At 43.3% G+C, this 21,605-nt stretch overlaps 2 protein-coding genes across 4 annotated transcripts; one reads left to right on the top strand and one right to left on the bottom strand.

Moving 5' to 3' along the window:
• Positions 1-1,500: 1,500 nt before the first annotated feature.
• Positions 1,501-19,886, top strand: DUSP28 (dual specificity phosphatase 28). 2 transcript variants are annotated; one of them, XM_071437115.1, is made up of 2 exons: positions 1,501-2,227; positions 17,425-19,886. In XM_071437115.1, exons 1-2 carry the CDS (start codon positions 1,880-1,882, stop codon positions 17,659-17,661), a joined length of 585 nt encoding a protein of 194 aa, XP_071293216.1. In that variant the 5' UTR covers positions 1,501-1,879; the 3' UTR covers positions 17,662-19,886. The 2 variants fall into 2 exon arrangements, with proteins under 2 accessions (XP_071293216.1, XP_071293217.1); XM_071437116.1 differs by lacking the exon at positions 17,425-19,886 and adding an exon at positions 3,081-3,572 and having other exon boundaries at positions 1,548-2,227.
• Positions 4,036-17,891, bottom strand: LOC139594744 (claudin-15-like). 2 transcript variants are annotated; one of them, XM_071437114.1, is made up of 5 exons: positions 17,672-17,891; positions 9,507-9,671; positions 9,276-9,357; positions 6,592-6,702; positions 4,036-5,292 (listed from the first exon to the last, which is right to left on the bottom strand). In XM_071437114.1, the coding sequence occupies exons 1-5, from the start codon at positions 17,889-17,891 to the stop codon at positions 5,193-5,195; spliced, it is 678 nt and encodes a 225-aa protein (XP_071293215.1). In that variant the 3' UTR covers positions 4,036-5,192. The 2 variants fall into 2 exon arrangements, with proteins under 2 accessions (XP_071293215.1, XP_071293213.1); XM_071437112.1 differs by lacking the exon at positions 17,672-17,891 and adding an exon at positions 13,695-13,911.
• Positions 19,887-21,605: the final 1,719 nt, after the last annotated feature.

The raw sequence follows: 21,605 nt of genomic DNA, 5'->3' as shown, positions 1-21,605 counted from the left end.
GTGCCCTGAGATGGTGTCACCTGGGTAACACACCTGGATCAGTGCTGGGATGAGCTGCAGGCACTGGTAAACCAGTAACTCCCACCAGGCTTGTCTGGGGGATCCCAGAGCCATCTGATGGGCTACTGCCACCCACACAGATCAGTGAGGGTTCATGGCACAGCAAGTGTGATGCCAAGTGAAATCAAGATCATGGTTTTGGTATGAACTGGAGTGTGCCCAAAAAGCACCACCCAGGGATTCTGCAAGGGCCCAAGAAAGCTCACTGCTGAGTGCAGGCAGAGGGGTGAGCCTCTGCCAGAGGAAGGCAGGGCAGCAGCTCTTCCCCACAGTGTGGGGCATTGACTTGTGCCTGTCCCACAGGGGAGTCCATGGCAGTGATTGCAGAGAGGCTCCTTGCCTGAATGCCCCCATCATGGCCTGGCAATAAGGGGTGTGCCATGGAAATGCTAAGTTGGGCAAGAGTCACTGCCAGGGAAGGTCCAATATCCCTGGAAAGAGTGGCTGTGGAGGAATCCAGGAGCTCTCCCCATGCTGCTGGGGTGGGCAGCATCAGGGGTCTCCAGTTGAGCTTTCTCCTTTCCAGCCTGAACCGAGGCTCCTGGGGCCCTGCAGCAGCCATGCCCTGAGCACAGGAAGCAAGGGGGCAGCTGAATCAGCTTTCATGTGCTGGGTAACAGGAGGGGACAGCATGCTCTTGTGCTTATGTGAGAGAGCCAACTCCTTTGGCTCCAGAGCCAGCATCTCACTGACAGGCTGCTGTTGACACAAATGATGGCAGGTGTGTGGCAGGTCCAGTTTTCCTCCCTCCATGGTCAATTAAAAGCTCATCCCTGTACCTCACTTCTCATTCCTGAATGGGTGGCATTGCACTTCACACCAGTCTGTGCTCAGCTGCTGCAACAGTTCAGGTTCATTTTTGTGTCAGCAGCAAATATCAGTCAAATGCTCCTGTTTGGCCTGAAAGCAAAGGGTTGAAGCAGCTCAGCCTCCAGGAAGCAGCTGGCACCTGTGACCAGCCCCGCAGCATTGCCCACACTGGCCAAGGTGACCTTCACCTGGCTGGGCTTGGCCCATCCCCACCCATCCTGTGCAGTTCAAACCCACGGCAGCACACTCAGGTGCAAGATGCTCTCTGCCCTGGCAGCACACCAGCAATTCTACTGGAGTCCAGAAAGATTAGCACTATGCTATCTGGCCAGCCTAGTAAATCATTTTCTGGGCACTCAAAAGACGCTTTTGTTGTAGGAAAGGGGCACCGAGATGCTCAGGAAAATCACAGAATCAATCACAGAATATGCTGAGTTGGAAGGGCCAAGCCCACAAGGATCATGGAGTCCAAGTCCTGGTGCTGCACAGAACATCCCCAAGAGTCTCACCATGTGCCCAAGAGTACTGTTCAAACACTCCCTGAGCTCTCTCAGGCTTGGTGCTGTGCCCACTGCCCCGAGGAGCCTGTTCCAGTGCCCAACTGGATCTTCTCTGGGTGAAGAACCTTTTTCTAATATCCAGCCTAAACCCACCCTGACACAACTCAGCATTGCATCATTGCACCAACAGCACCGCCCGCAGCAGCAGCAGCAGCAGCATTCCCGTGCAGAACACGGCCGGTAAGCGGCTGCTCTGGGGTAGCGACTGTACAAATCCACTGCTTTTACAAGTGAGCCGTGGCTCCGAAAGTGCTTTCAGCTTTCCAAGCGCAGCTCTGGGGATGCGGCCGGCACTAGGACCTGCCTGGAGCCTCTAGGCGGCCGCAGGCAGGGAGGGATAAATATAGCAGGGTAAGGTTAGCGCAACGCACCAGCAGAGCGCGGGTGGCCGCGCCGGCACCGGGAGCCCCGCGCCGCCGCCGGGGCCGGTGGGTGCCCCGTGCCCGCCGATGCTGCAGCTCTGCCCGGTCACGGCCTCGCTGCTGCTGGGCACGGCCAGGGCAGCGTGCGACGAGGAGCTGCTGGCGCGGGAGGGGGTCACCTTCTGCGTCAATGTCACCCGGCTGCAGCCCTTCCCCGCGCTGCGGGCCGTCCGCGGCATCCGCGTGCCCGTGTTCGATGACCCGGCCGAGGACCTGGCCCGGTACTTCGAGCCCTGCGGCGCCGCCATCGAGGAGGCCGTGCGGGCCGGGGGCCGCTGCCTGGTGTACTGCAAGAACGGCCGCAGCCGCTCCGCTGCCATCTGCACCGCTTATCTCATGAGACACCGGCAGCTCCCGCTCAAGGACGCCTTTGAGGTAATGTGCTGACGTCCAGATTCGTATTTACAGCTCTTTTGGGGAAGAAACGAAATGCTTCTTATGAATAATGATGATTTCTCGTAGAATTATTTTGGTGCTTCCTCCTGCAGTTATACAGCGATTCAACATTTCAATAAACGATCCCCTGTAAGTTTTTTCATGCCCAGCTTGGTCTCGTAAGTTTTCAGTGTGAGGTCTCTACAGGTAGCAAACATACCAAGCCGGTTGCTTAGTGAGCATTTTCTCTATCATTTGCACAGTCACGGTAAGTGAAGACAAAGTGGGTGCAGGAATTGTTATGCAGGGTTTGCTCCTGTGTGACAGCTCCTCACAGCAAGGAACATCCAGCCAGGCCTGCAGAGAGCCCAGGACCTGCCAGCTCTCAGCCACAGCTATTGTTGCTATGAGCAATGATGTGTCAGCTTTCCTAGGAAGCCCATCCAATACAAACTACTTGTGCTCTGTGGGTTTTGTCTTCACCCATTTGTCAGGGGTATCACTTTAGATACTCAATTTGCTTAATTTGGACTGAGGTGTGCAGAGTGACCAAGTTTCACACTATCACCTTAAACATGAGCAGTGTCACTGCACTTGGTGGGAGACTTTCCCATTTCCAGCAGATCAACAGCTCTGTCTGGTGTCTGGCCATGAATCCATTCTGGAACCAGGCCCACCTGGCAGTTCCCAGCAAGCACACAGTGAAGTCAGCTCACCAAAATAGCTGTTTGTTACTCTGTAGCCAAATCAAAACCAAAGTAAAGCTTCTCTAAATTTTAAGTTCAAAATTCATTTGCATGACTTCCACAAATGCAGGATACCTTGCCTCTACTGTGTCTCTCCTGTTCTCTAGGCTGTGAAAGCTGCCAGACCCGTAGCAGAGCCAAATGCAGGATTTTGGTCCCAGCTGCAGAGATATGAAGAAGAATTGCAGATACCAAAGCACTCTGCTCCGCCGAGCAAAGGACTTAAAAATAGCAATGTGTGAAGATCCTTTAAAGAAAGTGAAGTGACTTGCTACAGAGTTAAAAAAAAGGAAAAAATCACTTCCTAAATCACCTGTACATAAAACATTTTACCCCCATAACTGAGATGATGGTTCATTAAATTCCTTCCGAGCATTTCTGTTGGTGATGCATGGAAAGAGGGCAGATAAGCAGGGAATAAGAGCAGAAACAGAAAATGGTTGGAAGGACTGTAAACAAACAGAGAAAGGCCTGGAATCTTCACCAGTTATTTCCCCCTGAATGACACTGAGTATGGATACGATGTATGAACAAAGGAAGGAGTTACCACACAGGGATTTTATTCCTGTTTTTTAATTAAACTTCCCAGTGATGCCAGACCAAGGAAGTTCTGAATTTCTCTCTCACCTACTGGATCATTATTCATGTTAATGAGCTGACACAGCCTTTGGTGGGAAACTGACAGTGGTTGATGCTTTGTCTCTGCGATTTCCTTATGTTCAACTAGAACAAAGCACCTTCAAAATTACCTAAAAATCCAGAGGACAGAATATACAGGTGATGGTAAGGAGTTCTGCTCCCATCATGCAGGCTAAGTGCCTTTTCAGCTTTTGAAATTGTTCTCTAAAACACCAAAGGAATTATTTCAAGAACTGCAGATGATAGTGCAGGGAAGAAGATGACACTGGCAATCTAGAAGCAATCACCACTCCTTTTAGCTTTACTTACTCAGTCTAACAGGGCCCAGTTCATGCCTTAATGTGTCAGTGTACAAGTCAGCTGTTCCTGCATGCAAGCAGCATGGCTAAATCATTTCTGCTGAGGCTGCTCACAGGTTGCCCTCTGAAATGATCTATTGGGCATGAAACTTAGAACATGGGGCAGATCAGACTGCTATGTGTTTATCATCAGCCATTCAAAACAGAGTTTTGTCAAACTGCATGGACACATTGTCATTTAAAAGGGACAAGTTATGGAACCCAAGAACCTGCAGGGTGAAATTCCATTCCACCTTGCTGAAAGCATAAGTAAGAAGTAAAGTTAGCTCACTGCCATCTGCCTAAGTGCTCACACAAGGCAAACATATGCTCCCAGCAGTGGAGTTGTTCAAGGCAGAAATTCTAATGATGGAACAATGACAGAAAATCAAACCACTGGGGAATTACATGAATTAGACAATTCAGATGCAGTACAAGTTCCCAAAGTTAAAGACTGCTCAAAGTTAAAGTAGTGTTATTTTTAAAGCTAAAACCATAGAAATAAAAATAAAAATCTCAGGCTATCATTTTCTTAGTTACCACAAGGCATTTCCACACCAGATGCTTTCTCCACTCCCAGCTGTGTTTTGTTCACTCTGTATTGTTTATCTTCTGTATCTGCATTACAGCCAACAAGAAATTTGTTGTACATCTGCAGATTTGAAGGTAATTCAAGCAGATTTGCTAGAAACATTTTTGTAGCTTTTATAAACCTTGACTATCATATATAATAAGAATTTCAGTATAGCATAAGATCCTTCTTAGAGAATTCCACTTGTCAAAAAATCTGTTTGTCTGTGGAACAAAGTTTATTTCTTGTCAAAAGCTTAAGCTGCTGAACAAAAGAAGGAAGCTAAACATTAATGAAAACAAAACACATTTCTAACTGTGAGGCATATGAACTTGCAGTCAGATACAGCTATCAGTTCCACATGTTTGAGTCAGCTGAAATAGGAACCATTGCTCTCCAGTGTCAGCATATACTGCCCTATGGTTAAATTTTACCAGGCTTCTCAGCATGCAGAAAACCTTCATGCCACAGGATTTCACATCACAGCATCTTCTGTAGAAAGCTATTTCCATCTGAAAACCATTGCTATTTACATTGAAAGCCAGACCTCCTCCTGGTACTGCTCCAAACTAAGGCATAGGATTGCAACTTGGAACCAGAATAAAGAAGTAGTTCACTTCTTTATTGGAGTCCATAAGTCACTAACACTACAGGTGCTGCAGGGTGGAAGCTCAGACATACTCCTTGTTGCTTATGACTGTCTCAGAGTTCCTGGGGTACATGTGTGGCTGAGAAGGTGCCTGGGCTGCTGAATATGCATACTTCTTGGGACTGTAAAGCAAGGAAAAAACATACAAAATAATAGGTATCAGACACATGCCCATGGTTCAGACACTTAGAAGTTACTCAGCTTTGGATCCAACCCACCCATAGCACATTCTTCACAACAGGGCAGAAATTAGAGGCCTCCTGCTCTCATTGTTCTGGTAGCTAAGGGGGAATGGATGGGGTCCCTGATGGGCTGCACAGCATCTCTCACACCTCAGCCACACTCTGGGTTCCTAACTCCCATGTGCTCTTCCTCCAGGCATTCAGCCAAGGCCCTAAAGCAGAAGCCCTCAGCACCTTTGTACAAGCTGTAGGTTTTAATACAGAATCAAGATGACAAAGGAAGAAAACAGTGGTACCTTCACCCTATCCCTTCAGCTATCATTCATCATGTTGAACTTCTTTCATAGATCTGTTTTACCTGATTTTCAGGACATTTCAGGGCATTTGGTACTTTGTAACAAAGTAATGTGAGCAAGATCTAAAGTCCAATGTGGCTGATGAAAGATTACCATAAAATTGAAATGGTTTCAGATTAGGCAATAGAGTACCAAAGGAACACTCACTTACTACATTTTGATATAATTTTCCTAAGATTAAATAGACCAACAGTGAATATGCTTCTTCCTTGCATATTATAACCCTGTCAAGCTCAGCTAGTACAACCTCCAAGCTATTTGAGTTCTGGTAGACATGGACCTCTGCTATTTCTGCCTCTTTCATCCCTCTCCTTCAAAAAGAGGCCTTCTGTATGTGTCAAAATTTAAGACTGAAACAAGAAAGGAGGGAAGGTTAAATATTGAGGCCAGAAATCTCACCTTTCCTGATTTGATGTGCAACAAGACACTTCTATAAAGAACAAGAAAAGAGCCATGTTTCTAGTGATCAATTCCATGTGCTTTGGGAAATGCCTTTACACTTTCTGCAGACTGAACAGTGTTTGAATATTTTACTCACAGTGAGTACTGCAGAGAAACTGGATCATAATTCATTATGGGGTTTTATATACATTTCTTCTGGTGACAGTTTGCTCTTTCACTGCATATTTTCACCATCAGCAGTGCCCAGAATTACCAAATACAAGTTAAAGGTGACTGCTGATGATGATGCATCAAGCACCTGTCTGGGAGGCACAAGTGTTTAGTACAGCATCCCCTGCCATCAGCAGTCTGTGACATGCCATAGCACTGGCTGTAATTTATACATATTTATACCAGGGGGTGAGAGAGAGACAGAACAGTGCACAGGTACAAAGTGGTGTGTGATTGACACTACTACTGCAACTGGCAAATCCAAGATTACCTGTAATTCTGTTTTTCCTTCCCTCTGCAGGAACAGGTCAGTAGGATCCCACCAAGTATATAAAGGATAGATCCAGTCCAGCCTAAGTACAGACCTTCTCCTAGTTCATACCTGAAACATGAAAGAATTTATGGAAACAACTTATAACAGGATCACAAAACCATGCAAACAAATTCTAATTTGTGTAGAAATCAGCTAACTGAAAGCCACTTGAACAGTTAACAGAGAACAGGTCTGGCTTTGTGTCTGCTCAGTAAAACTCTTATTTGTATAGAGCTGATCTGCCAAATTACTAACAGTACAGAGAGTACTAAGCAACATAAAGATAAGTAGCAATAAATAATTTAACAATATTTAACAAATTATTGATAATAAATACTAATGACAATCTTCTGTGCAATCCACAACACTCGTTTTGCCCTTTAATTGGCTGTGTCACTGAAAGGATTTTGTGCAACTGAATAATTCAGATCTTACACTCTATATGCTGAGAGAAGGCTGACATCAGTTTTCTATGGACACAACACTAGGTCACTTAGAAGTGGCTGGTTGAATAGGGCTAGTTTTCAAACTTAGATACCCTAAAGGATATTCAGCACCCTCTGTGGCTGTATGGCTGAAAGGCATTTATGAATGTTCCAGGCTGAAAAAGAATAGTTCCCTATTTTACTGTACAAAACTATATCTTTCAGGAAATCCCCTAGTCCAGTCCAAGACATTAATTGATAATGAATTTGTCCCAAAGACTAGACACAACTGAGTCTGGAACAGTTTGGCAGGAGTTTCATAAAAAGAGGAAAACAAATTTTCATGATCAGACAAAAACTATATCCACAATCCACCTGTACATCTCTGGTCTGAGATACCCAATATAAGGGCAAAAAAAGTGTCCTGGACTGCATTGAAGGTACCATGGAACCAGAGATTTGTCTTTTCTTTCCACTTGGAAAGACAATTATTGAAAAGTGGCAAAGGTTCTGACTCTGGAGTTCATTGCTAACAGGATGCATTCAGAGGTTTACACAGGTTCACAGCTCTCTGTGTCTCATTGCACGTGGGAGCCACAAGGTTTCCACTGCTTTAGGTACTTCCAAACATGGAAGAAGCAGAGAGTCATTATCAAACAAACCCAGGAGTAAAAATTGCACATTGCCCAGTGCCTGCAATCATTTCTGCTCACCAGTCACCTACAGACAAGAATGCTGTAGATGTCATACCAAAGCAAAGTATATAGGAGACATCTGCAGGAGAACTTAGTTTGCCTTCAGAACTGTAGGAGAAACTCCTCTAAGAATTAGCAGACGTCAACTTCACAAATTTGCTGAAGTCAGACCAAAAAAATGCAATCTGAAAAACCAGATTTGCCAGTCTGTTAAGAGTGAGGATCAACACTGGCATGCAAGTGAATTTAAAAATTGTCCCACAGGTTGCATGTTCAGCTTTACCAATGATCAAACTTAATTCATCAGTGAATCAATAGCTTAAACATGAAGTTGAGATATGAAAAAAAAATTTCTTTAGCTACTGAATGTAAACCATCTGGTGACTGATTAACAGGCACTGATGATGAGCCCCAAAGCTATGGCAAACACACCAACTATCCGACTAACCGAAATTCCTTATCAACGTTGTTTCAGCTCTCTAATCCATTTATTACCCTTCATATAGTTCTCTCAAGGGGATATAAAGCAACAAAGGTAACTGCACAAATACAATTTATTTCTAAGCACTTCATTGAAAACACAGGGAAAACTGACAAACAACAAAAGCAACTGCTTAAAGTACTTTGATTTATCACAAAGCACTTCACCTCTAACTTCCCTGAACTGATTCCTGGGTGGGAACTTTACAAAACACTTCAAATATGAGCCTAGCAACTAACAATTTATAGTTTACTGATCTATGATTTATATACTTGGTAGAAGTATATTATAGATGTCTCATATTCCACAGACAAAGTTTTCCTCTCCTTTTCCCCCTCTCTGAAGGAGAGGCACAGTCACCTCTACCCTTGTTCCTCATTCCTAAACAGGGCACCTAGATAAGGTGCCATAAGCTGCCATTTGGTTTTGACAACTTTTATATCAGACAAAGAGCAAGGGTTTTTATACCTCAAAACTTGTTTGCATGCAACTGCACTAGCTAATAATCCTACAGATTTTGCCTTGTTTTAACTCGTAAGGCAAACAAATGTTGAGCTGTTAATATATAGACATATATAAGACAGGCAGCAGATTTTTCTGCACATCTCTAGTACAAAGCTCGAGCTGCTTTGCAGGTGATTTTCCCTTGCAGGTATATCTGAGGTACTTTATTCTAGTCAGAACTTGAGTTTTGTACCTATTTTGGTCTAAATGCCAAAGCAGATTAAGAATTTTTACCTTTTCTTCTTCATAACATTGAGATACACACTTAACTGAGTCTGTGAAGAAAATGCAAACACAGTACAAAACCCCCTCAGATGTGGGGTTGGTATCCCTCTCACATTCACTAACTCTTCCAGGAAGACCTCTCCTCCCTCTCCACCAATATCTCTGAGGTGAAAAGATTCCCTGAATACATTTTTTCCTTCCTGTAGGACTGGATAATGGGATCCATCCAGGTTCTGAAACTCTGCAGCAGTTGAGGTTAGTGCAGCTGTCCAACACACGATGGAGTTTGGTATGACAGACACATTCACTTACTTGGTTCCAGCGTACAGTTGGTCAAAAAACTGAGCAGTAACCATTGCAGCATACCAAGAAATAGCCACCATGGAGCAGAGGCCTACCAGAAAAAGTTTAAAAAGCACACAGGTGAATGATTCCTTTAATGGCTGTCACAGATTTAAACTAAGAATAAGTTTATTTCATTTAGTCGGGCTGTGAAAGCCATACAAAGTACCAATAGTGCTCTCATTTCAGTTTCAATATTACCTCCTAAAACAAAAAGAAATCCTCCTGTGACAGTAAACTTCATTTTTCCATCTTCATCACTCAACCCAATGTTTGTGCACTTCATACCAAGCAGTGTGAGTACTGCAGCTAAGAATCCCAAAAGGATGGAAGTAATCATCAGGGCACGGCATGCCTGAATGTGAGCTGAGGCAGAAAAAGAGAAAACAAGTCAGGATCTATACAGAAATTGCATTAATCTTGTGCTGAAAGAAATAAAAGTGATTAGAGGAAGTGAAATTAACAGGTACAGTAATGAGTGAATCTTGTCCAACTTTGTCACATGGCTCAGAGAAGCCTCCAAATCCAAGTGTGTTTAGCCTTCAAGTCAAACAGATTTGGGAGTTGAACTATGCCTACACTTACAAGCTCAGTAAATCTTGTGTCTTTAGTAAATCCTGAAGAACTACAGCAAGCCACTCATCCCTTACATTGCTGTGGAAATGCCCAGTGGTACACATGGTCACTTGCAGGAGCAGGAAGAAGTCCCCTACTCACAAGTGCTTCTGAATTCCTGCCACGTGCACAGCTGAGTGCACAGGACACATCTGAAATCCAGGTGATAGTCAAGGTGTGCAAGGCTCTGGCACTACTGAGGAACTGGAGAAAGGTGCCAGCTTTGCTGCTTCCAGGGAGAGATGGGAAAGAATGGAGCTCAAGTTAGCAGTGCACTTCAAACTCAGTGTAAGAAACAGGGGTGAGTGTGTCTGAGAGCTGCAGAACTCCTCCCTGGGACATTCTCCTGTGCAGAGGTTACAGCTGCTGTGGGCATGTCAGGGAGTCTGGTATGCTGGAATTCTGTGCTCTGTAAGCTCCTGGTCTTCACATCTAGGTATCAATTGCACAAAAACCAGGACTAGATTATTAATCACCTAAGAAAGAAGGTCACATGGGGACTTTGGAGTCTTTTACCATGGCAGCCTGCATTTGGCAGGCTCCAGGTCGAGTGGCATTTCGGCACCTTTGTTGTGAGATAAACACGTCACAACCTGGCAGGGTCACAACTGCTCACTTTGCTAACTGGATTAAGTTCTCTTCCAACCTCAATGATTTTATGACTCTACAGTTTTAATCCTACGTCAAAAGGGTGAGACCTGATTCCAACTGGACACACATCATTGATGCCAGCATTCAAGCTCTTGCTCCCTGACCACCTCCACATCCTCCACAACAACCTGCTGGGCTACTTCTGTCTGTCTTCAGACAGCAAAAATCAGACAGAGGGACAGAAGGCAAAGTGATTCTTACACTCCAACTCAGCCTACTGTGGCTTAAGAGTATTGGTCCTACCAGCTTAAGAGTTACCAAAGGTAGCAATAAGCACCCATGGGATAAATATATAGAATTAAAGGCTAAAATCATTGGAGGAGTTAATGCTTTGTTAAGCACTAATTTTAAATTTTCCAAGACAGTAATAGAAGTGGAAAGACCCCTCAAAATACCACTAACAGTTCAAGGCTTTTGCCTGCAGAAGATACTGTTAAGGTAAGTACTCAGCAATGCTGCTTTCAGGTTTGGGATCTTTCACCATGCCAATCACCCAGCAGGGTCCAACAACTCACATTTCAGCTCCTAAGGACTCCTGCAGTGTTAGATGGGATTCCCCATATCTTTCCAGGACACACAAGCATAGCCTTGCTTGCAATCCAATGGGAAAGGGATTTCATACAACTGTACCACAATACCATAACCTCAGCAGCCTTAACTGAGGGACTGTAGTTCACAATTCAGAAAATTCAAATTTTTATTTTAAACTTAGCTTATTTAACAAGATATAAAGTCAGTGCATTTTATTAGTCCACACCAATTGTAAGAAATTATCCCCAAATCCTGTCATTGGAAAAAACACCTATGGAACTTTAAAAAGAAGGGGAAGAAAAAAAAAAGGGAGTTTACAATGCTTTGGCAATTAGTTATATCAAATGTTTGACTTAGTTGTGACTAGACAGACAGTGCTGGCCATATGGACTAGCCAGTCGTGGTTTCAATCTTGTTCAATATTGCATTTAAAAAGCTCCTCACTTCAAATATTTGTCATTTAGACAAATGGTATAGTGAACTCAAAAGCACTAAATTGGTTTAAAAGAACCAAGTCTGTCTTTTCCCATACATAAAGCAAAATCCAGAACTATTTCATATAGCTCAGTTGCCAGTAAGGAAACTTTCAAGGAAAATCTTCATTGACCTTCTGATAAGAGGTAATGAAGACACTTGTTTTTCCTTTTTGCCCTCCCTTCAGTCCCTGACATCCTGGCAGCAGTTTCAGTTAAGTTTCTAAACAGGAATTTGAAACACACCTAAACTGACCATGGTAATTTTTAATCTGCCTTGGTTCATGTCTGCAAGCACTAGGGCTGTTTCTCAGAGGTCCCACTGGCTGTGAGCCCTTGGTGCCAAACCCATTTTCTTCCTCTTTCCTGCTTTGCCCCGCTGTCCTTTCAACTGTTACTGCCACCCAGTGTCTTCTGACTTCTCTTTTTCAGCTTGCCTTTCTAAAAATGTTTTATCTTCACAGTTTTGCAAGTTTTCCCTTCTGCTTCCCTCTGCCTTTACCCCTCAACTATACTGCAGGACTGATCTCCTCTTCAACAGAGCAAAGCTAATCTTCACAAATTCACTTCAGAGCCTGTGCCAGTCATTTACTTTCTGCCCCCAGTTTTCTCCTTCCTGCTGACTCTGTGTTGTTACCTGCAGCTCTCAGGAGCCCTGCTGTTGCTTGCCTTCTGTTCTGTTTGCTTTAACACTCGTGGTGCTCTTTTCTGACCCCCACCAGGTTCTTTCAAACCCACTTTTTCTCCAGATGCTGATGTCCTGCAGGCCCATGGCCCAAATCTGCAGATACTCACCCCATGTAAACACATCAATGACAAGATGCTGCCTGGAGTCAGTGGCAGCAAGCTACAAACCAGCCCTTGGAGTGGTTTTTACAAGAATAAATAAAACCACAGAATCATTAAAGCTGGCAAAGATCTCTCAGATCATCAAGTCCAGCTACTAACCCAGCAGTGCTGGTGCACACTGACATAGGGGATTTGCAGAGGCCAATGTCTCGTGGAATGATCCTGCTCTTACTGAGGCTAAAATGCTTAAATAGGGTTATGTTCCTCTTCATACACACACATGCACACTCTCTAAAAGCAATTGTTAGAGAAGACTGAAAGATGAAAAGAACAGATTATTCCCTAAATACTGAACACAGTTTCAGAGAATTGCTATGCAAGTGTTAGAGCTGGTCAACAACAAGCCTTTACTTCAGATTGAGGGAGAAAGTGAATTTAACACCTCATTCCCACTAATCCTATATTACACATTCTTCAGATTAGGAGTATCCTCCTGCCTATTTAGTTTAGCCACCTCCTAGGGCAGATTCAGCAAGAAGGAAGGCATTATTTTTATTCCAAATAAGTTTCTACATACTGAATTATTCAGGATTAATAAAAAAATAGCTTTACTGTCTATAAACATGCTTTATTATCCACAGAATATCACCTAGTTGGGCATTTGAGGACAACCACAATTATGATGAAGACTGATACAGAGGACAGGGGCCAGCAGATCTGAATTTCTTGATATTTAAAACCACATCCAAATAGACTTTAGTTACTGTCAGTTAACTAAACTGACAGTAGTAGGCATTAGTTGACAAGCCTAAAGATACATTAATTTATAGCATATATTCCTTCTATAACTTAGAATATAATACGTATAACATATTATCATGTATTTCTTGGATTATCTACAATTTTCAGTCTCAACTCACAAAAAACCACTACCACTTCTCAGCTAAAACCAGTATTTCCTCTTACATGAAAAACTCCAGCCACAGTACATTAGCTAGGAAGTATTGCAAAATAAGGTCTATACAATAATTCCAAATAAATAAATAGTTTACAAATGTCTCCTACTAAGACATCCCACGAGATGCTAGAGAAGAGATTACAACCCACTTTAAATGCTTGTTAAATGCTTGATCAACCAACTTCATTTGCCTTAGTTTACAGCCTTTCCTTGACACATTCTGCTGCTTGAGAGATTTTTATTACTTCAGCCCACAAAGTCCTTCTTGGCCAGTTATTTTCCAGTATTACCAGATTATTAAAACAAAAGCCTTACTACTTTTTGCCAATAAGTTTTTAAGCAATATAAACAAGGGGGCACAAAGTCACCTACCAGGCAGTGCAAGCATAGAGTCAAAATCCCTGCAGTTGGACACTCCAGTGCTGTCTGTTGCACAGCTCTTCCACAGGTTTTCAAACAACGTAGATGTTGTGATCACAGAACCATGGATACTGGAGACTTTCCAGTAATTATTTGGCAAAGTAGCTCCAATAACTGCCAACCCACCCAAGGACAAAATAAAACCAACAATTTCCAAGGTAGCAGTCATATTGTGAGTAGTAACAGTTAAGTATCCTTATAATTAGATTACAATCAAGTGAAGCCTTTCAGAAGCCTCCTTGCTGTTTTATCTCTGGGTTTCGCTCCAAAATGAGTCTACCTTTGCTCTTTGCTCTTTCCCCATAGATAAGACTTACTGGGCATGACAATAAGAAGTGGGAGCAGTTCATGATAAAGATATAAGCGTGTAAAAAAAGTGACCACATTAATTCTTTCTCTAATAGGAAGTGAAAAATGAGCCTTTTCTTTTTCTCAGCCTAGAAACTCCAGTCAGTATTTCTACAAAATACCTTGTAAGAGTGATAATATAGGCAAATATTTTATTGCTGTCTCTTTTCTGAAGTCAACTAGATTCTACACTAGATTAAGATTGCTTGTAATTTTATTTTTGCTGTCAGATCAAAAAGCTTTTGTGTAATACTCTCTTGAGGATTCAAACAAAAAACAGCTTGAGGACAGAATCTTTATAATTCTGCTAGAAAATTTAGCAGTTTTTGGAGTTATGGTCATAAGTAATCCACAACAACTGTACTGCCAGCTTCTTTCAGGAAGGTAAAGTTTATGGATTAGTGGTTTCTATTAATATTTTACTGTCTATTGATCTACAGCTAAACACATTCAGTCTTAAAAACCGTCCTGCTTACTCTGTACAATTGTACAATGTATTAAAATTGCAACAAAGTGCAATTGTGTGCCATGGAATTGAAACATAAGGAAATGAAGGAGCTAGTGTGACAGACCTGTATCAAAAGGAATCAAATTATGAAGAAAAACAGCTATGAGAAAAATAATATAAATCAGCAAATTGCATCTGTTTGTTAGAATACCTTAGAATTAAAAAAAAAGCTATTCTAGGCAAAGCATATGTTAAATTCAGTTTAGTTGCTTCTGCTCTTGGCTAGATAGAATTGTAGCCTCAATTCACATCACCCACTCATGTTAATACTTTAAAGGACTTGTGGATCCAAACGTGGTTAACCATCTTTTGCAGTGATAACCTGCCCTTATCTCCAGGAAATGGAGTCAGAGTTTCTTCATAAAATAATTCTGCTATGATGCAACATGGTAACAGTTCCACAGCATTTATGTAAACACTACCAGAAGGATTAGCCTTTGAGAGAGCCCCAATTTGTCTCTAACAGGTATTTGTTGTTTTTCATCAAAATTCACTGTCACTTTGAGCTGATGCTGTGGGCTGGGAGGTTCAGCTGCCAAGGGGTATTACAGTGCCACTATGACATTTTGGTTCCCACAGCAGTCAAGAGGATCATTGCCACTGATTTAAACAAGCCCAGATTTGGCAGTGGGATCCTGTGCAATCTTTTAAGGAAACCAGATAGAGTGTGGTAAGAATTGATCTCAGGTGACTGTTACAGAATTCCCTCCTTCTGCTTAGTCACTGCAACTTGAAAAATGATGGCATAGTGAAATGAACACACTGTACCAGTACCCTGGGGTATCTGCATTTCATTAAAAGCCCTTCAAAAAGTTTCCAGCTCATTTCCTCATCTCCTGGTGCTATGCTGGTGATCTCAGCAATCACTTCTGCTGACAGCCCTTTCAAAGGTGAGATAGTTGGGACCTTGAATCAAGTGTCCACAGCTGTTATACTGATGCCAAGGATAGAAATTAAAAATGAAGAGTATAATTTTTAAACAATCTCTTCCTGGTTAAGAAATGTATTTCAACAGGCAGTCATAAAGCGCACATATAAACAGAAAAGATTAAACTACAGACCTGAAGTGCATGAGTTTCCTATACAGAACCAGACATTTTAATAATTCCCTTCAGGAAATCACTCTCCAGTGTGTTAAAGACCATAAGGATATTCTTCAGTATATTTTGTAACCTGTGGCTTGTCAGGCAATGGGCATAACAGCCAGTACTGCTCTGCAGGAGGCTCTGCACCAGCAGGGCTTCAGAGCTGGTGTTGACAGCTTCACATCAGCACCTTCCACAGCTTGGGAGCTCTCCTTTGGGATTGCTCTAAGCCAGTCACTTGAACCAAATGCTGTCATTGCTGGCCCCATCTCATCACTCTGATTTCCAGAAACTTAAGGCATCCTGGTACCCACAGAGAGGAGGTCCTGGAGAGGAGCTGAACAGGCACCAGGATGATGTGAAAAGCTGACATTGCCTCTGATGCAATGAGCAATGGTTTTCAAATCCTTGGAAGCATGTGATTGGCCTCCTTTTGAGCCTACAAACTCTGGCCTCATTATGAGATGCTGATACTTGTTCTTAAACTGGCCTCCTCATGATGAAGGCAGATGAGGCCACCAAAGTGAGGGCCCTGCAGAAGAACCATGAACATACTGCATCTTGAAAGTTAAATTCTCACCCTTTAGAGATCTGCCTTACAGTTAGGGAGCTCTGACTCCAAGGAAGTCCACATCTGTGTCAAGAAAAACAAAGTTCATGGTCTGTGACACGTGGTGTTTTTAAGGTTTAAGCTCTGCATGTTCAGAATAAAACTGCTGGAAGAGTCCAGACAAATAGCAATGACAGCAATCAGGAACCTATAAAGCAAGGAAGACTTGAAGAAATGATATTAACAGCACTCATAAAGTGACTGCACAAAACTGAAAGTTGTAAAACAATAAATGCAAGGTACTTTTCAAGACAGAAAGCTTAACAAAATACTATTTCCAAGAGCTACAGTGTTACTGTTTCTACACTCAGTCTGCTGAGGAAAGAACTTCAATGTCAGTCCTTCCTAGTCCTTTACCATAAAGACAGTGTTTACAGAAAGATACTTTTAAAATCCAGAATGATTCAAGCTAATACCTTCCAGCCCCTACTGAGACATTTCTTCCCTTTCTAGCTGCAGATAAATTACCCTGCTGGCATCGTTGACCCTAGAAAACACAGAAGCATCTATTGCACAGATGTGTTTTAGTCTAAGCTCACCACCTCTGAGAAATTCCAGAAAAAATACCCAGGTACAAAGGTTTAGCACAAAGTATCAAATCAGTTCTGGAATATCTAATAATTGCTGTCTCACAGCAAATCACAAACAAACACCAGTGCTCATGGAACTATGATCTGCTTGTATTGAAAAACTAGGCTGAATGAAAAGATGCTATTTCTTCCAAAACTATTTTTAAAAAATTCTCAGATTTAGTGTATATCACCCACACCTCTACGTCAACACACCAGAGAGGGCAGCAAAGCCACAGCAGTGAGTGAGCTGAACTGCAGGGTGAAACACAGGTTTCATGGTGGCCCTTTAAACTGGATTTGGCCATACCAGACATACAGCCCATACTGGGCTGTTCTGACACCTCCAGTGCATGGCTGCTCCCTGATATCCCAGCACAAAGATGTAGGGACACAGGTGACATTGTGCCACCACCTAAAGCACACACATGTGCACCCCTGCAATCCTTAGGCTGAATTTTGGCTGCAATGCTTTCTTTGGTATGTCATCATAGCAGAGACAGGTTTTGGCATACAGGGATTTTATCTTGCCCTAACCCTTCTCATTATTTTGTATACACAGGGCAAGCACACCACACTGAGAAACAAAATTGAAAGCTGGAAGTTTTTTAATTCAGTGAGAGACACTGATGGAGAAAAGGCAAATGGAAATAAAGCACAGAAAACTATAAAGCACAGAGTACTGCAGTGCTCTCTGGGACAACTGCACTCTGTGCCCCCCAGCCTGCTAACACCCTGCCCAGAAAGAAGGAACAAAACCCCATGCTTGGATTTGATGAACAAATGCCAAGACCACTGAGTTCACTTACGGTCTGTACTCAGCATGTAGAGGAACCTCTTGCACTGAACTGATCCAACAGCAGTTGCTGCACAGTCCATCCAAAGACCTTCAGAAACCCAGTCTGCAGGAACCAGCTCTGTTGTGGAGTCCAAAACTTTCCAACTGTTGGACATGGTAGTAACAAGTGATGCAGTGAATCCTGATAAAGCCATCAGCAATGCACAGATCTGTAGACACGATGATGCCATTGTGACAGAAGTTTTCTTCAAAGATGTTCCCCACAATTTCTGGTATAGGAAACCTGTTAAAAGAGTTCATACCCACACAGTGTATGGCATTACCTTTACACAAGCCTGATCTTTGCAAAAACATGCCTACCTACAACATAATGTATCACACAAGGGAACTGTAGAGATGGAATCTAAATCCCATCGAGTAACTGGAATAATTGAATATTCTATACCTTTTTTTTTCTTAGGAAAACTTTTATTATTGTTCACATTTACCACAAAATAATGCAAGCAGAGCAAAACCACAGGAGACAACCAAACAATTCTCTAATTTTAATTTACAATGTTTCATCCATTTGTTACTTGTTTGCTAATTCAAAATGCATTTAAAAATGAAAACTATCAAATGCTTTAGTAAATTGTTCATTTCCCAATTACCATATCTACCAATACACATTTAAAGCAAGATAAATTGTGATACTCACGTTTATGGTATGTTTCTAATCCGTTTTCTCAACCTTCCTGCAAGATAGTAGTGTCAGCACTTTGTGAGGACCTGTTTGATCACTCAAACAAAAGTTTTGTACTCTTCAGGACCTTTGTCCCATTCTAAAAATCAAGGACCCAGGGCCAAAGCTCTGTCCAACTGTTATACAAAGATCTGGCATGTTGAAAGGGAAAATTACCAGGAAATAATGTTAATTAGTACCAAATATACTCAGTTTAACCTGGCATATAATTTGCTTTGTCAGGGCCTCTGAGCTGCCCAAGCACCATCAGAATGCAAAGCACTGCAGAAACATTGCTACAACTTCCACTTCTGGTTTACCTGAAATTTTTAATGCATTTGTTTCAGGATGCATCCTAAAGATGAAATATGCAGCTGGACCCCTGTGCAGTGGATGACATCAACAACCCAAAGTGTTTGTGACTGCAGCCATGGCCCAAGGCAGGACAGAGCTCCGGGTCTCATGGCTGAAGGAGACCGGCAGCCAGGGCCAGCTCTGCAGCCATTTACTGCTGCACTTCCTGCTCTCTTTGCCCTCCTCCCTCATCTCCCATCCTGACCCTGGTTCTACCACACAAACCCCATAGGACTGTCCAGATCATACCTTATTCCAACAGCACATCCATCCCCTTTCAGCCCATCCCATGGACACCCTGCCCCACAGGACCTGATTGTACCAGCTGTCACACAGTGCCATGTTTATAAGTTTGAGGTGATGGCACAGCTGATAGCAAATATGCACTGCAACTGTCCAAAGGAGAATGACAATAAACCAAAAAGGAATAAACACACAAAGTCCAGAGCATCTTCCCTCATAAAGTACACATATAGGCTATATGCAAGTAAGAGCTGTAATGTGATAAAAACAAACCCCAGGGGTGCAAAAAGGATCACTGTAACAACATTAAAAACAGCACAGCCAAAATGTATGAGGTTTGAACACAGCACAGGAAGGGTTAGCAAAGAAAAATATTGAAGTCACTTAAATAAACAAATTACTCCTGATAAGGTCTTTGGAAGCAAAAATGAGTGGTAAAAGTGTCTAAAATGGAAAGTTAAAAACCTCTTTTACTTCTTTTTTATTTTGTTACATAGAAAAACAGAGAAAGAGCATTGATTACAGCACTGGCTTTCATTTATATATATACATTTCTAACATCAGCAATATACATCTTTGAACCTACTAATCACTTCTTAGTTCATGCAAATTCTGAGGCTGACCCATGGCCACCAGCACAATCAGAAAGAGATAAAATGCAAATTTAAATATGGTACTAAACCATTTAGAGCATTTCCTACCACAGCTCACAGAGGTTTTTTTCTCGTCAGAGTCTGACCTTGGGGTGAGAAGGCAAAACCTTTTCACTACTAGTTAGGGGAAATAAAAAAAGAAAAAAAAAAAAGGAACAATGTTAATTCATTTCCTACCACTTCCAAAGAATATGACTTTGTAACTTTGCTCCTGAGGTTGTCACAACATCTTAATAAACTGATCAGTCTTATAACTACTTGCAATTATAATATGCAGATCACTCTCATCTTGCTATTAACTTTGCCTTCACATAATGAACTACAAAATAACTTCGGGCACACGGATGCCAAGCTCCCACTAAAGCAGAGTTTCAGTGCTGAGTCAGGTGACCCAAGCCTTATCCAGTCACAACAGAGGAGTCTCCAGAGCTGGAATTTGCACAACACCCTCCTGTGGAGCGTGTTCCTCTCACCCGTGCAGAACTTTTCCTGCTGCAATATGTGACTGCTGCCATATGTGACTGCTGCCTCTTGTCCTCCACGTGTGCCCTTAGATAAAACTCTGTTTTTTCTGCAGCTGGATTTTGGCAGCTCTGCACTCAGCCTGGTGGCCCAGGTGTGTTTGGCATCGTGTAGGTGGCTTTGCTGTCCCATGAGTATGTCCACAGGCAAAACAGGCAACCAGGAAGGGGCACACAATATCTTCAGACTTCAAGCTACTTTCAAAGCAAACACCTCTTTTCTTTTCCCATTTAGTTTCAGGAGGCTGGTGGTGTGTACAGTGGACTGTTCTCTGCTAACACAGCTCTCCAGCCCTGCAGAGCTTTGCTGGCATGGAGATGGTGCTGGGAAGAGCAGCACAGCGCCAGAGAGCAGGCACCTGGCTGGCAGCAAGGGCACCACAGGGGCAACTGTAGCACCTGCTCAGGCATGTGTGGGTAACTACAGAATCATAGAATCACTGAGGTTGGAAGAGACTTTTCAGATCATCCAGTCCAACTGTCCACCCAGCACTGCTCCTCTACCCCTAAGCCACTAAACCACATCACCCAGCACCAGGTCCAGATATCTGTTGAGCACCTCCAGGATGGGGACTCCATCACCTCCCTGGCAACCTGTTTTGATGCCTAACCCCCTGAACAGGGAAAAACATGTTTTAATATTTAATCTGATTCTCCTGCCTCAGCTTAAAACTATTTCCTCTGGTCCTCTCACTGCAGATACGGCAGAGGAGGCTGGCCCCATCTCACTACAGCCTCCTGCCAAGGAGTTGTACAGGGCAAGGAGGTCCCTGCTGAGCTCCTGGAGACTGAACAGCCCTGGCTCCCTCAGCCACTCCTCATCAGAGAAGTGTTCTAAACCCCAGCTCCCTCAGCCACTCCTCATCAGAGAAGTGTTCTAAACCCCGGCTCCCTCAGCCACTCCTCATCAGAGAAGTGTTCTAAACCTCTCTAAACCTTGGTGCCCTTCTCTGGACATGCTCCAGCACCTCAATGTCCTTTTTAAAGTGAGGGGCCCAAAACTCCACGCAGAACTCGGGGTGTGGCTTCACCCATGCCGAGTACAGGAGATGATCACTCCCCTGGTCCTGCTGGCTAAACTATTCTTGATACAGATACAAGGAAGAGACCTGAAGGAGCTGGTGGGGTGGGAATCTGGTCACCCAGCAGCCCTTTGCTGGAGCAGCCCAGTGGTGAGGTGAGGTGAGGTGAGGTAAGGTAGGGTAGGGTGGGGTGAAGTGAGGTGGGGCAGGGCAGAGGAGCCTGGGGAGGGAAGGTGCTGAGGTGTGGCAAGGTGATGTGGACCCACACATGGAGCAAGGCAATGCTGAGGCAGCAGCTCCAGCCTCCACCTCACCTCCTGGGCTGCTGCAGGCTAGGAAGAAACAAGCTCTGCCTATTCCATAAGGCTTCTAGAGGGCAGTTCAATAAATCAGCCCTGCAGAGAGCCCCTGATAAATCAGAGGGCTGGGC

The sequence above is a fragment of the Agelaius tricolor genome, unplaced genomic scaffold (assembly GCF_023055355.1).
Source record: "Agelaius tricolor isolate 1412-34295 unplaced genomic scaffold, bAgeTri1.0.p SCAF_12, whole genome shotgun sequence".
Classification (NCBI taxonomy): Eukaryota; Metazoa; Chordata; class Aves; order Passeriformes; family Icteridae; genus Agelaius; species Agelaius tricolor.
Note: the sequence above shows the minus strand (reverse complement) of the source record. Positions and strands in the feature narration are given on the sequence as shown.